Here is a 12,690-nt window from a genome sequence, read left to right as displayed (position 1 = left end):
AAAACGCTGAAGACTTTTCTTTTTCTTTCTTTTATTAGATAGTATGAAGATTGTGGGTTCTAGTTAGAGTTGTGTTTTGTTATATTATTTTCTTTTCTTTGGCGCCACTTTTGTTCCTCCTCCCCTTTATTACAATCATTTATTTATTCTTGTTTTCTTTATTTTGTATATACTTTATCATTTATCCACTTTGTAAAATAAACACTTATTTTGGCATAATTTGGTTGTTTGTCTACTCAATTGCCACCACTATTCATAAAAGGGTCATCATTTTTAAATGTTGCGTTAACCCTAGCGTTTCCATCTTAAATAACCATAACAATCAAGTTCATCATGAAGCCATCTTTTTTTTTCTTTCTTTTTTTGCACTTTAATCTTATACTAAATCTATGCACTGATACTTTTATTATTGTTATTATTTTATATGTGTTAATTCAATCTCGTGCTCAGTGATAAGCACTGTTGCCTCACAGCAAGACTGTTGGCAAGACCAGCAGACTAAGGAAGAGCTTTTTCCCCAGAGCTGTCTCCCTTCTGAACTCTGCCCCTCACTGACTCTTTTGCCCCCCCAATACACCCCCCCACTCTCCTCTAACTTATACTCCGCGCAATCACTGCACTATTTAACATTTGCACTTTTAATTTTAATTTGTAATTATGTACACACCCCTGTACATGTACATTTGTAATTATATTTGTCTATCTGCACAAATTTCTGGAGTATGTCTGCCATTAAAATGCTAACGCAAGCACAAAGAAATGACCTCTATACCTATTGTGTTTCATCCATCATATGTGAAGTAACTGTTCTTCCTAATGCAGTTAATGTTCAGCTGCATTATTCTTTATTTTAACTATTATCTAAAACTTTATTTACATTATTAACTGATAAACATTTGATTTTTATGTTGGTTTTTTTTCTGAAGTAAATTAAATATATTCTTAAATCTGCCATCCGTACAGTATATACCATACTATACCATTTACCATACTATAGAATAATATTCAGTATACCATATACCATACAGTACACGTGTTCATGGAAATCTCTGGTCAGCACAAAAGAAGTTAGAAAATTTGCAACTTAAAAATAAATTATTAAAAACCACTGCAATGAAACTAACATCAACTCACCAGGTATAAAGCCTTTTTTTCTCTGTCCAGTTGCTGAGTCACCTTGACAATCCCTGACATCGGGGTAACAGTGAAAATCCCCACAGGTGGCTGATCTGCCCCTTCACCTGTGATACTGTAGCGTATATCTTCATCAGGTACACCATCTAAGTTTGCCTTTAACTAAATGCAGGAGAGAAAAAACAAACAAACAAACAAACTGGGTTGTAGACCATATAAAGCTTTGCATTAATGTAGTTAACAGCTATACTTATTATACATTATTTTCACACACCTAGAACAGTATGTTTGAGAAACCAGCTTCACTGATCATTTTAAACTATATCTTATCAATGTAGTTTACAGCTTTCGTCAAATTATTTTCACAAACCTTAAACAGAATTTTTGGGAGAGCACTTTTATCATTTTCAAGTACAGTAAAAGGAGGAATAGCCCACTCTCTCTTTCTTCTCCTTCGACCTTCTGAAGAGCTTTGGAACTCCTCAACCAAGAGATTAGAAAACTGTGAAATAAAAAAAAATAATAATTTAAAAATACAATTAGCATTAACATTCAAATGACTAATGCTTAGTTCAGACTGCGGGATTTTAGCCCCGATTTTGGCTCGCCGACAGGTTTTGAGAAATTGCCGACAAATGCCTGAAATCACAGGCAAATCGCTGCTTGTGCACGTGAGTGACAATCACACAGTATGAACTTTCAAAGACGCAATCTGAGAGAATCGCCGATGAGTCGCCGATGCCTGCGAGATATTTGGCATGCTAAATATCTGGAGCTGTCGGCGATTAAAATCATGCTGTGTGAATTGAGTTTTGACAGAAAATAACATCAGCCATCGCCTACAGCCAATGAGAGAGCAGCTTTCACTTTTGTGTGCGTGTGTGCATACCTGCTGGAGGCCAGCGGGAGGCTGGGGGAGAAGGTAAAAGCGCTCTTTTTCGGTTTATTTGGACCCACGAAATGGAGGAAAAACTAGTGGAGGTTTAACAGGACTCTGGAGCAACCGTGTCTGTTTGACGTTTCATACAGAAAAAAATTAGTTTATTATCAACGTTGAGGAGAAATGGCTAATTCCCTTTAAACCCAGGTAAGCAAACATGTACATGTTCTACCCCATTAAAGGCTTCTTTCTCATTATGTAGTTAATAACAAAAGATATACTACGTGTTTTTGGCTGTGAGACGTAGTTTGGACTAAGTTGTAAGCGATTCTTCCTATGGTAAAGTCATGCAATCTGAAAGCCCCTGTCGCCGATCCATCTTGCAGTGTAAACAAAGCAGCGACGAAACGCTAGCCCAGATAGTCATGCAGTGTGAAAACATCTGTGACACGACTACTTTGAAAATTATGCAGTCTGAACTCGGCATAAGGCCATGTCCACACCAGTGTTGTAGTCAGGGCTATATGCACGTATACTCCATATGCCACTTTTTTCCACAAGCTGTTTGGGTATTATGACTTCTGATGATCAATAATTCCGTATACCCTCGGTATACTCACTCATTTTGCTGATTTAATTTCCCTAATTTGTGTATTCGTGTCCCCTTTAACTGTACACCAAATGTGTTTTTTTTTTAAACTATCAATTTAATTTGTTGCAATTAGTGCATCTTTAACTTGCTCCATTCCCCACCCCCTGACAACCATAGCAGAGTTTTTTGAAGACGACAACAAGCCAACTGAACTATGTCTCATTGAATCATTCAGGTCAAATAATAAAACAGCCTGGTCATTGCTTTAGCGCCCCTATATTTCTATTCAGCCCCCCTAAAACTTTTGCGATTACCTCATGATCAGTCCCCTTTAAATTTGATATAAAAATGGCAAGAGACTTTCGCCATTCCGTTTTTTTTTTTTTAATTCATTATTTTTTCAACCTTGTTTCAAATCGGTTTGTCTTTTTGTATTCTGTTCAACTCAAAAGAATATAATTTGAAGAAAACTAGAAAACTGTAACCATTGACTTTCAAACTATTTGTTTTTTCAAGTCAAAAGTTACAGGTAACTTATTCTGAATAAATATATATTGCTAATGATAAAAAAATGGAGTTTTCCCCGCTGTTATTTAAAAAATATCTCTGTCCACATAAAATTGCAAAAACGCATTGTGATGCATCTTAAGGTGTTAAGACATTATCCTTCTTTCGCATGAGACGATGGGAAATTAAGTTGTTATGTGATTAAATTGCCTACAAGCCACTGCAAATGTTAGAACAGAAGAATAAGTGATACGTTTGCTGCAAACGTAAAGAATTTGCCTCATTCATGTATTGGCCAATCAGAAAGGAGAAAACATTGCACACGCTGATGCTGAGAAAACTCTATATCTCTGTATTGTCCACATGACATCACTGTACCTGGAGTTTCAGAAAACCTTCACCCTGGCCAGAGTTTTCAGAAAATTTTCTGATACTATGTTTTCAGGTGGACAAACAGTGAAACCGTGTAGAAAAAAATGTGATTTTGAAAATACTATTTTTAAGGCCTTAACTTCTAGTCCCTGTGAAAGGCAAATTGTGTAATTTTTGCCACTAGAAGGCTTACATTCACAACAAACAAAGGCATAGTTTAATGAGTGTGTAATCATGGGAGTTTTTGTTGTCATTATATCTTTTGTGACTCCTGCATCATGTTCATGGATGAGCTAAAATATAAATATGCAAATCTTATCATGGTAGCATAAAGCAGAGTAAGGTTGAAAGCCATAAAAACGAACCGAGACCACTGAAGCATCTTTTATGTACTTACATTATCCCACTTCAAACCAATTTTAAACAATAAACCAAAAATCTAGAATAATTTTAGTATTAATCATAGCTATTTTTCTTGTTTTAAAAGTTCATATTTGATATATACAGTTGAAGTCAGAATTATTTCCCCCCCTTTGATTTTTTTTTCTTTTTTAAATATTTCCAAAATGATGTTTAGCAGAGCAAGTAAAATTTTACAATGTGTCTGATAATATTTTAACTTAGGGAGAAAGTCTTATTTTGAAAAAAAAAAAAAACTTTTTAAGGTCAAAATTATTAGCCCCTTTAAGCTATATGTTTTGGATAGACTACAGATCAAACCACTGTTGTACAATAACTTGCCTAATTACCCTAACCTGCCTAGATAAACTAATTAACCTAGTTAAGCCTTTAAATGTCACTTTAAGATGTATGAAAGTATCTTCATAAGTAATTTGCTGAAAAAGATCTGCATCACACTCCCAACTATACTTCTGGCAAACATCCAGTCTCTGAAAAATAAGACTGATGAATTACAGGCTAACATTCGTTATCTTTGAGAGTATAAAAATGCTTGCATTTTGGCTCTGACTGAGACATGGCTTACTACATAGGACACGGACTCCTCACTGGCATTAGACGGGTTTGATGCACCTGTTCGGATGGATCAGGACTGTGAGGTAACGGGTAAAAGTCGGGTCGGTGGTGTTTGCCTCTACATCAATCGAGGGTTGTGCACAAACATAACAGTGAGAGAAAGATAAAGAGAGAAAGGAAATATTCACAGATTTTTTGCTATTTACATACCTTCGAAAGCAAACAGTAAAAAAACTGTTAGTAAAGTCTTGTCGAACTTAAAACAAATCTCACCGGATGCTCTGAACTTTGTTCTTGGGGATTTTAATAATTGTGACCTCAGGAAAATATTGTGTGACTTTTATCAGTATGTAAATTGTCATACAAGAAATGATAAGACATTGGACCTCTGTTATGGATCGATTAAAGGGGCAATGAAAGCTGTTCCTGGTCTGGCTTCTCTGACCATAACGTGGTACACCTCCTTCCAGTATATAAATCTGTGTTGAGGAGGAAGAAGGTGCGGAAAAGGGTTATAAAGGTATGGTCAGAGGATAATTCACTGGCCCTTCAGGGTTGTTTCGACTGTACAGGCTGGTTTGTTTTTAAAGAGACATCTGAAAGTATTGATGAACTCACAGAAGTAGTGTGTGATTACATATCTTTTTGTACAGATATGATTATTTCTCACAAAACTGTTATTGACTTTTCTAACAACAAACCTTGGCTGTCGAGTGATATAAAATCTCTCCTGCAAAGTAAACAAAAATATTTTAAACAGGTTGATATGAGCTCAGTCATGTAGTAAATCCGTAAACATTAGTAGGACTCAGGTCAAAGGCCTCTCTCAGGGAAATAATACCAAATAAAATTTGGAAGAAATCTGTTATTGTTCCTATAGCCAAAACTAAGTTTTCCCGGAAGTTAAATGATTTCAGACCTTTTGCCCTTACTTCATTAGTTATGAAGTGTTTCGAGAGAATTATTTAAAGGGACAAGTCAAATGACAAATTTGATCCATTGCAGTTTGCATTTAGTTTGCATTTGCAGTTTGCATTTAGACAGTTGAACATGCCAATCTTACACTGTTAAATTACCTGTTTAATCCCCTGAAAAAGCCTAATACCCATGCCAGATTGTTGTTTATTGATTTCTCTTCTACTTTTAATACTATAAAGCCACATTCTTTTTAATTTGGATTTTAATGTTTGTGGATAGATTCTGATTCTTTTTTTTAGTAGTACGTCAGCACTGTGTCAGAGTCAATGGTGCACTTTCTGACTTTCAGTATTGTTCCACTGCGTCCCCTCAAGGTTGTTGCCTCTCTCCTCTTTTGTTCATCATGTATACTAATGATAGTCAGAGTATGTACAGGAACTGTCATATCATAAAATATGCCGATGATTCGGTGATTGTGAGTCTCCTCTATGACCAGGATTTGGGGCATGGTCCTGTTGTAAAAGAATTTACTTCCTGGTGTGATAGATTTTCTCTCCAGTTGAATGTAAATAAAACAAAAGACACAGTAATAGATTACAGGAAGGCTTCTTCTATCCCCAGCATAACAAATATTAAAGGCTTGGACATTGAAATTGTGGATACACATAAATATCTAGGGGTGGTTAATGACAATATGTTGACATTTCAACCTAACACCCAGGCTGTCTGTAAAAAAGTCCAACAAAGGCTGTTTTTTTTTTTCTGAGGAAACTTAGATAGTTTCAGGTTTGTACCTCTATGATGACACTGTTTTACAAACAGTTTATTGAATCTGTTCTATCTTTTTGCATTGTAGCTTGGTACGGTAATCTGAGTGTGTCAAACAAGAACAGGTTGAGTAGCCTGTTGAAGGTGGCAGGCAAGATCATTGGTTTTAACCAAACTGGTCCAATGGAAATTTACCATAATGGTGTTTTAAAGAGAGCGCAAGGTATCCTATGCACCCTGGATCATCCGTTGTGTGTTTCAGCTGTTGCTATCAGGACGTAGTTTTAAAGTTCCTATTTGCAGGACAAATAGAGTTAGAAATTCTTTTATAATGGTGGCCATTAGGTCGTTAAATGAGTCCAGAGGTGAAGGAGGTGCACCTGCATAGTGATGTATGGTATGTTGCGTTGTAAAATGTATTAATATACATGGAACTTTGCCTGTGTTACAGCACCTTGCTGCAATTTTAGATTCCCTAAACGGGATAATAAAGTTGAGTCTAAGTCTGTGTCTGAGTCTTGAAAAATATCTAGTAAAATATTATTTACTGTCATCATGGCAAAGATAAAATAAATCAGTTATTAGAAATGAGTTATTGAAACTATTATGTTCAGAAATGTGTTGAAAAAAATCTTCTCTCCATTAAACAGAAATTGGGGGGGGAAAAATCATTTATGGCGGCTAATAATTCTAACTTCAACTGTACATGAAAATATTTCTTTCTCAGAACTTTTAACAGCTTTTGAGAAACATCTGGCCTTCACAATGCTACACTGTACCTTTTTGTTAATACACAAAGTACTTTTTTGTTTGAACAGAAAAACAAACAAAAGCATGAAATTGAATTTATTTTTTCTACATTGTCTTGATACACACAAAAAAGGATTTGTACTGCTTGTTCCAACTGCCTATTTAAAATAAGCTGGAATCATACAATTCATGCAAGTGTGTGTTTGTGTGTGTTATATATATGAAAGACATTTGAAAAAAAGACATCACGTGGGGAAGGAGCAGCACTGTTTGATTTTACTAAATGCATTTCATAGTTCTGTTATAAAGCTGCTCTGTGCAGTCAAATAAAACACAAAACATATAGTTTCTTTGGTGTTTCTCTGTTTTCCGTTAAACCAAACCATTAATAATAGGTGTGTGATGTTAGTGGCATAGCCACACAGGACATGGTATGTGTCACTAGTTAAAATTGCTTTCAAAACATTTGAAATAATGTAGGTAAGTAAAATGTATAACACAGTTCTAGTGGTTTTGGAATTTTTGGAACATGTTGTCCCTTTAACATTACAATCGGTACAATTTTAAATAAATAATTTAAAAAAGAAAGAAAAAAAGAAAGAAAGAAATATATGGATTGATATGCCCAGCAGAGGTCAGGCTAATACAGTGTGTTAAACAAGATGAAGCTGCATACCTGTGGTGGTGAATTCACTATAATATCCATGTGATTGCCTTCATTACTGTAGACCTCCTCATCTCTTGCACTTCCATAACTGAAATTCACTGTCAGAAAGTCACAATAAGACAAAATAAGAAACATAACTTTAAATAACATTGAAGTATCATTCAGATACTTTTTTGGACATTTTAAAGGTTTATATTTAAAGGTAAATTAAAAAATGTACACTGCCTGACAAACGTCTTATCGCCTATCCAAGTTTTAGGAACAACAAACAATGACTTATTTTATCATTTGGTATCAGATGTGGCTTACATGAAAGGCAAAGGCCTCTAGATTACACTTATTTTACCTAAATAAAATATAATCATGCCTTGATTTTTAATTATATAGTTAGGGCTGGAAGGTCTGATTTTGCTTAGACAGAAGTCTTGTCACTTAACACAAATAATGTACAGTATAGAATATAAAGTCATAGTGCAGCGGAAAAAGAATGAATATTGTGTATGACTCCAATGAGTTTGGAGGACTGCATCCATAAATCTCTCCAATGACTCAAATAACCTATTAATAAAGTCATCTGGAATGGCAAAGAAAGTATTCCTGCAGGACTCCCAGAATTTATCAACATTCTTTGCATTCATCTTCAATGCATACTCCTCTATCTTACCCTAGACATGCTCAATAATCTGGTGACTGGGCTGGCCAATCCTGAAGCACCTGTACCTTCTTTGCTTTCAGGAACTTTGATGTGGAGGCTGAAGTATGAGAAGGAGCACTGTCCTGATGAAGAATTTGCCCTCTCCTGTGGTTTGTAATGTAAGGGGCAGCACAAATGTCTTGATACCTCAGGCTGTTGATGTTGTCATCCATTCTGCAGATCTCTCGCATGCCCCCATAAAAAAAAAACCAAACCATGATTTTTCCTTCACCAAACTTGACTGATACTGTGAGAATCTTGGGTCCATGAGGTTTCCAATAATTCTACTGCAGTATTTGTGATGCAGTTCAACAGATGATTCAGTGGAAAAATGTACCTTCTGCCACTTTTCCAAATGATCAACTAGAAGTCAAGTAATTATTTGATGCTCTTACAACTGAGATTGATGAAAAGACTTTCGTCAGGGAGTGCATGTTATGTTGTTAGTAGAGAACTATTGACAGTAATTGAGAAACTTCTGGCCTCAGAACTATACTGCAAAAAAAAGTACCTTTTTATTAAATGAAATAAAAAATCTCTTTCCTACTTCATCCTGATATATATTTTTCTGCCCCACTGCCAGTAAATGCATCATCAAAGAAGATGAAAAATAATAAGAATGTAAATATATATTTTATTGTATTACAGGATTGTTGAATGCCTGATATTTATTGGTTGATGAATATTCTAAATAATGCAAACATTTTCTAGGAAACACAAATAAAGTAAAGCAGTTACATTAGTTTCATGTCTTCACACCGAAAGGTCTCTGCAACCAACCAAAAGAACCAAAAGCCACAAAATATATTAAACAAGCAAGTAATTATAACAAATGACAGGATAAAATTCTATTTCTCACATTTCCACTGCACAAAAGCATTCCTGCATGACTGCTGAAATCACCCTATAATGACAGTCATGCCGGATTAACTTGCAACATAATTTTATTCAGTTATTATGTATTATTTTACTTGAACACACAATGCTTTGTCTTTGCACTTTTAGCAGCAACCTTTTTTTACAGCAAAATTGATCCCCTGATCTTCTTGATGTACCCAAAACGCTCCCATACTGCTGAATGAAGGCATTTTATAGAAATAAAGTTAAATTAAAATTAAATTAAAATAGTTAAAATTAACCTAGTTATGTTCAGTCCCGCATGCAATGAGAGAATGCAGGAACAGACAAAAAGCAAGATGACAGAGCCTCACATTTCTGTGATGGAAATATTCTAATTATTATTTTGAAAGAAAAGGAAATGAGGATTATCTGAATGGACAGTTATTTTATTTTTTTAAAAGGACAAAAAGTACAGAAGTAGTAAACACATTGCTTTAAACTTTTATTAATCTGTATACGGCATGTAAAGCTCTGGGTTCAGAAAGTTTTCCGTAGGTAACATTATGTTTATTAATTTTTTTTTTTTTCAATAGTAAATGAAGGTTATATGGTGTGTTGTTAATTGCAGAGCTCCTCTATAAAAAAAAAGAAGAAGAAGAAAAAGAAAAAGAAGAAAGTCAGGTCAGAAAAAGATACATAAAAGTAACGTAACACATTAATTAAAAAGTAACTAAGTAATGTAACTAATTAATTTTTTGGGGAGTAACTCAGTATTGTAATGCATTACTTTCTAAAGTAACTTTCCCTAACACTGGTCATAGCACAGAGGAAATCTAAACACACAGTATTAGCGTGTAACCTCCTTTTAGAAGTTAACTCCCTTGTCTCTTTCTCGATCTACTTCACTTGTTCCTCTTTTCCACATTTCTTCAGTCCTAAACCTCATTCTGTTATGTTGTTAATGGATAGCTCTTGTTGTTGTTAATAGAGAACAATTTCTTCATTACCATAAAGTGGCAGTAGCAATTACTTGCTGTAGAAACAATTGATAAAATTGAGCTTTCTATATTTTAAATAACAACAATAATAATGATAATAAAATATTAATAATAATAATAAATAATATAAATATATATATATATATATATATATATATATATATATATATATATATATATATATATATATATATATATATATATATATATATATATGCTATAATGTCAAATGGACAAAAATCTCTAGTACTAGTAAGGTGTACCTATTAAGTGGCCTGTGAGGTGTATACAGTATGAATACAAGGCTAGTGTTCTACAACCACTGACTTAAAACTGTGACTGTAAGGACCATCAAAGCTGGGCCTCAAGCCAAATACACATCATGATCTACACTTTTTTAATTTAAATATCAACAGACATGCAACAGCCGTTAGTAACTGCCGAAATATTTTATTTTGGCTATTGAATGATGGTAAGTTACAAAAGAATTATGTATTATAAAATCCTATTTAATTGTATTGGGTGTTTTATATGTTTTTTGGCCACACTTTATTTTGATAGTCCATTTGTTGAACTTAAGTTACATTGCATCTACATATCAACTAATTCTCATTAGATTATAAGTAGACTGTTAGGTTAGGGTTAGAGTTAGTGTAAGTTCACAAGTACTTGCAAAGTTTTTTACAGTCAGTTAAATGTTTGTATAGCAGCAGTATTAACAGATATTAAGCAGACAGTCTACTAAGGGCGTACTCACACTATTTGCAGTTGCCTTGAACAGGGCCAAAGCATGCTTGTCCCCCATACCGTCTCTCCTGACGGCCCACAATCACATTACATTCAGGCTCATCAAAATAAAGTGTAACTGTTTTTATCTCAAGTCATCAACAACATCTGCATATTTCACCTTTCATACTGTTATTGTTTGGGGTTTCTGCATGATTTAAAAAGGTCAGTAAAAGCCTTTTTAAGAGCAGGTAAAATTGTTAACAAAGAAAGGAAAGCATTAAAGGGATAGCTCTCACACACACACACAAAATCTGTCATCACTTACTCACTTTTCACTTGTTTCAAACCTTAAAACATAAACATTGACATTCATAGTATTTTTTTTTTTCTTCTGTGGAAGACAATAGTTACAGGTTTTTAGCTTTCTTCAAAATATCTTTTTTTGGAATAAAGAAACGATTAAAGGATTGGAAGGGACTGCTTAAGGTTAAGTTAATAGTAGGTAATATTTTTTCTTTTTTTTTTCAAAAATTTCATTTTTGGGTGAACTATCCATTTAAGACCCTAAACATATATGCAGCAGTTCTCTAAATATATATAAAGAAGAAAAATAGTTCATAATAATTACCAAAATGTTTTAAAAAAAGCATGTGCATTTTTAGTAGTTTTGTGAAACTATTAAAAATTTAAATGAGATCATGTTAAAAAAAAATCATACCATTAGCTCTACAAACTACATTGATATAAATGTATAACTATTTTCTTTGAAACTATCTAATAAACTCTTTTTTTCAGACCTTTATAAAGTGTGTAATTGTTAATTTAAATAGTGTAATTCTTCTTTTATGACCCTCAGAAACCTGGCATTCTGACTTCGGAATTATCTATCCAACTTGTGTCTAATTTTTAATAAGCTCCGAAGACAATTAGCTATACTTAAACCTATCAATATAAAATATCTAAAAGTATGTGTTCTTCTATTACATTTACATTTTTAATATTAACAAATATTCAATGCATTAGTTTTGAAAGTGCCTACCTGTGCTTTTCTCCGCATGCAAAAGTGTCTCCTCTGCAAATACGTATGAAACCACCTGTGAAGTTAAAAGGTCAATAGTCTGCATTTTTTTACTTTATTAATGTAAAACAGCAAGTCCATATATGAAAATAATAATAATCACAACAACAAAAAGGAAATAAAATGTATAACAAACCTAAATATCATACCTGAAAGAGTACAATAAGAGTGCCAGACCACACAGCACCTATAGCCTCCATTACACATGCAAAAAGCCTAGGGCAAAAAAAAAAAATATATATAAAAAAAATATCCAGCACCTGGCACTCGTTTATTATTTTATACTAAACACAGCTGTTCTCACAAATAAATGTCAAGAACAGCAGGTAGACTTTTCCCAAACAGGCAGCGAAGCCTCATTACTTCCTCAAAACAAGGCGAATATAATGCAAATGATCCCTAGGGCTGACTGTTGTTCATGTCGATGCTTGTTCGATTGCTGCTTTCACATGGTGAAAGCGAGAAATCATAATTCCCTGTAAAAATGTTATCTATACACTGGAATTTTTTTATTTATTTATTTTTTTTTTTGTGTAATAGATGCGTTTGGGAGATTTTCACAGAAAAGATGTGATTGCAAGATGATAAATGAAAAGTAGGATATTTAAAGTTGTTATTTCAAGAAATAGCTTTATAATTACAGTATTTCTACAAATAAATTAAAAGCAAATGTAAAAAAGGGAATCTTTTTAAAAATATTTATTATTTGAGAAAATGGCATATGCAAGCAAGCAGCTTTAAGATCTTATGTCTGTATTGGTTTTGACAGGTGAATTGAATTTTTTTCC

At 33.7% G+C, this 12,690-nt stretch overlaps 1 protein-coding gene across 2 annotated transcripts in view; it reads right to left on the bottom strand.

The window, feature by feature from the left end:
• cdh31 (cadherin 31) overlaps positions 1–12,281 on the bottom strand; it is a 43,487-nt gene extending 31,206 nt beyond the window's left edge. The window contains exons 1-6 of one of the 2 annotated variants that reach the window (XM_087261893.1): positions 12,207–12,281; positions 12,052–12,118; positions 11,864–11,918; positions 7,573–7,661; positions 1,505–1,636; positions 1,135–1,296 (exon numbers count right to left, since the gene is read on the bottom strand). In XM_087261893.1, coding sequence (XP_087118019.1) covers positions 1,135–1,296; positions 1,505–1,636; positions 7,573–7,661; positions 11,864–11,918; positions 12,052–12,118; positions 12,207–12,262 — 561 coding nt within the window. In that variant the 5' untranslated portion in view covers positions 12,263–12,281. Of the gene's footprint in view, positions 1–1,134; positions 1,297–1,504; positions 1,637–7,572; positions 7,662–11,863; positions 11,919–12,051 lie in introns of both variants that reach the window. The other variant, XM_087261892.1, reaches the window with a different exon arrangement.
• Between the last annotated feature and the right edge of the window lie 409 nt (positions 12,282–12,690).

The sequence above is a fragment of the Danio rerio genome, chromosome 7, assembly GCF_052040795.2.
Source record: "Danio rerio strain M-AB ecotype USA chromosome 7, GRCz13ab, whole genome shotgun sequence".
Lineage (NCBI taxonomy): Eukaryota > Metazoa > Chordata > Actinopteri > Cypriniformes > Danionidae > Danio > Danio rerio.
Note: the sequence above shows the minus strand (reverse complement) of the source record. Positions and strands in the feature narration are given on the sequence as shown.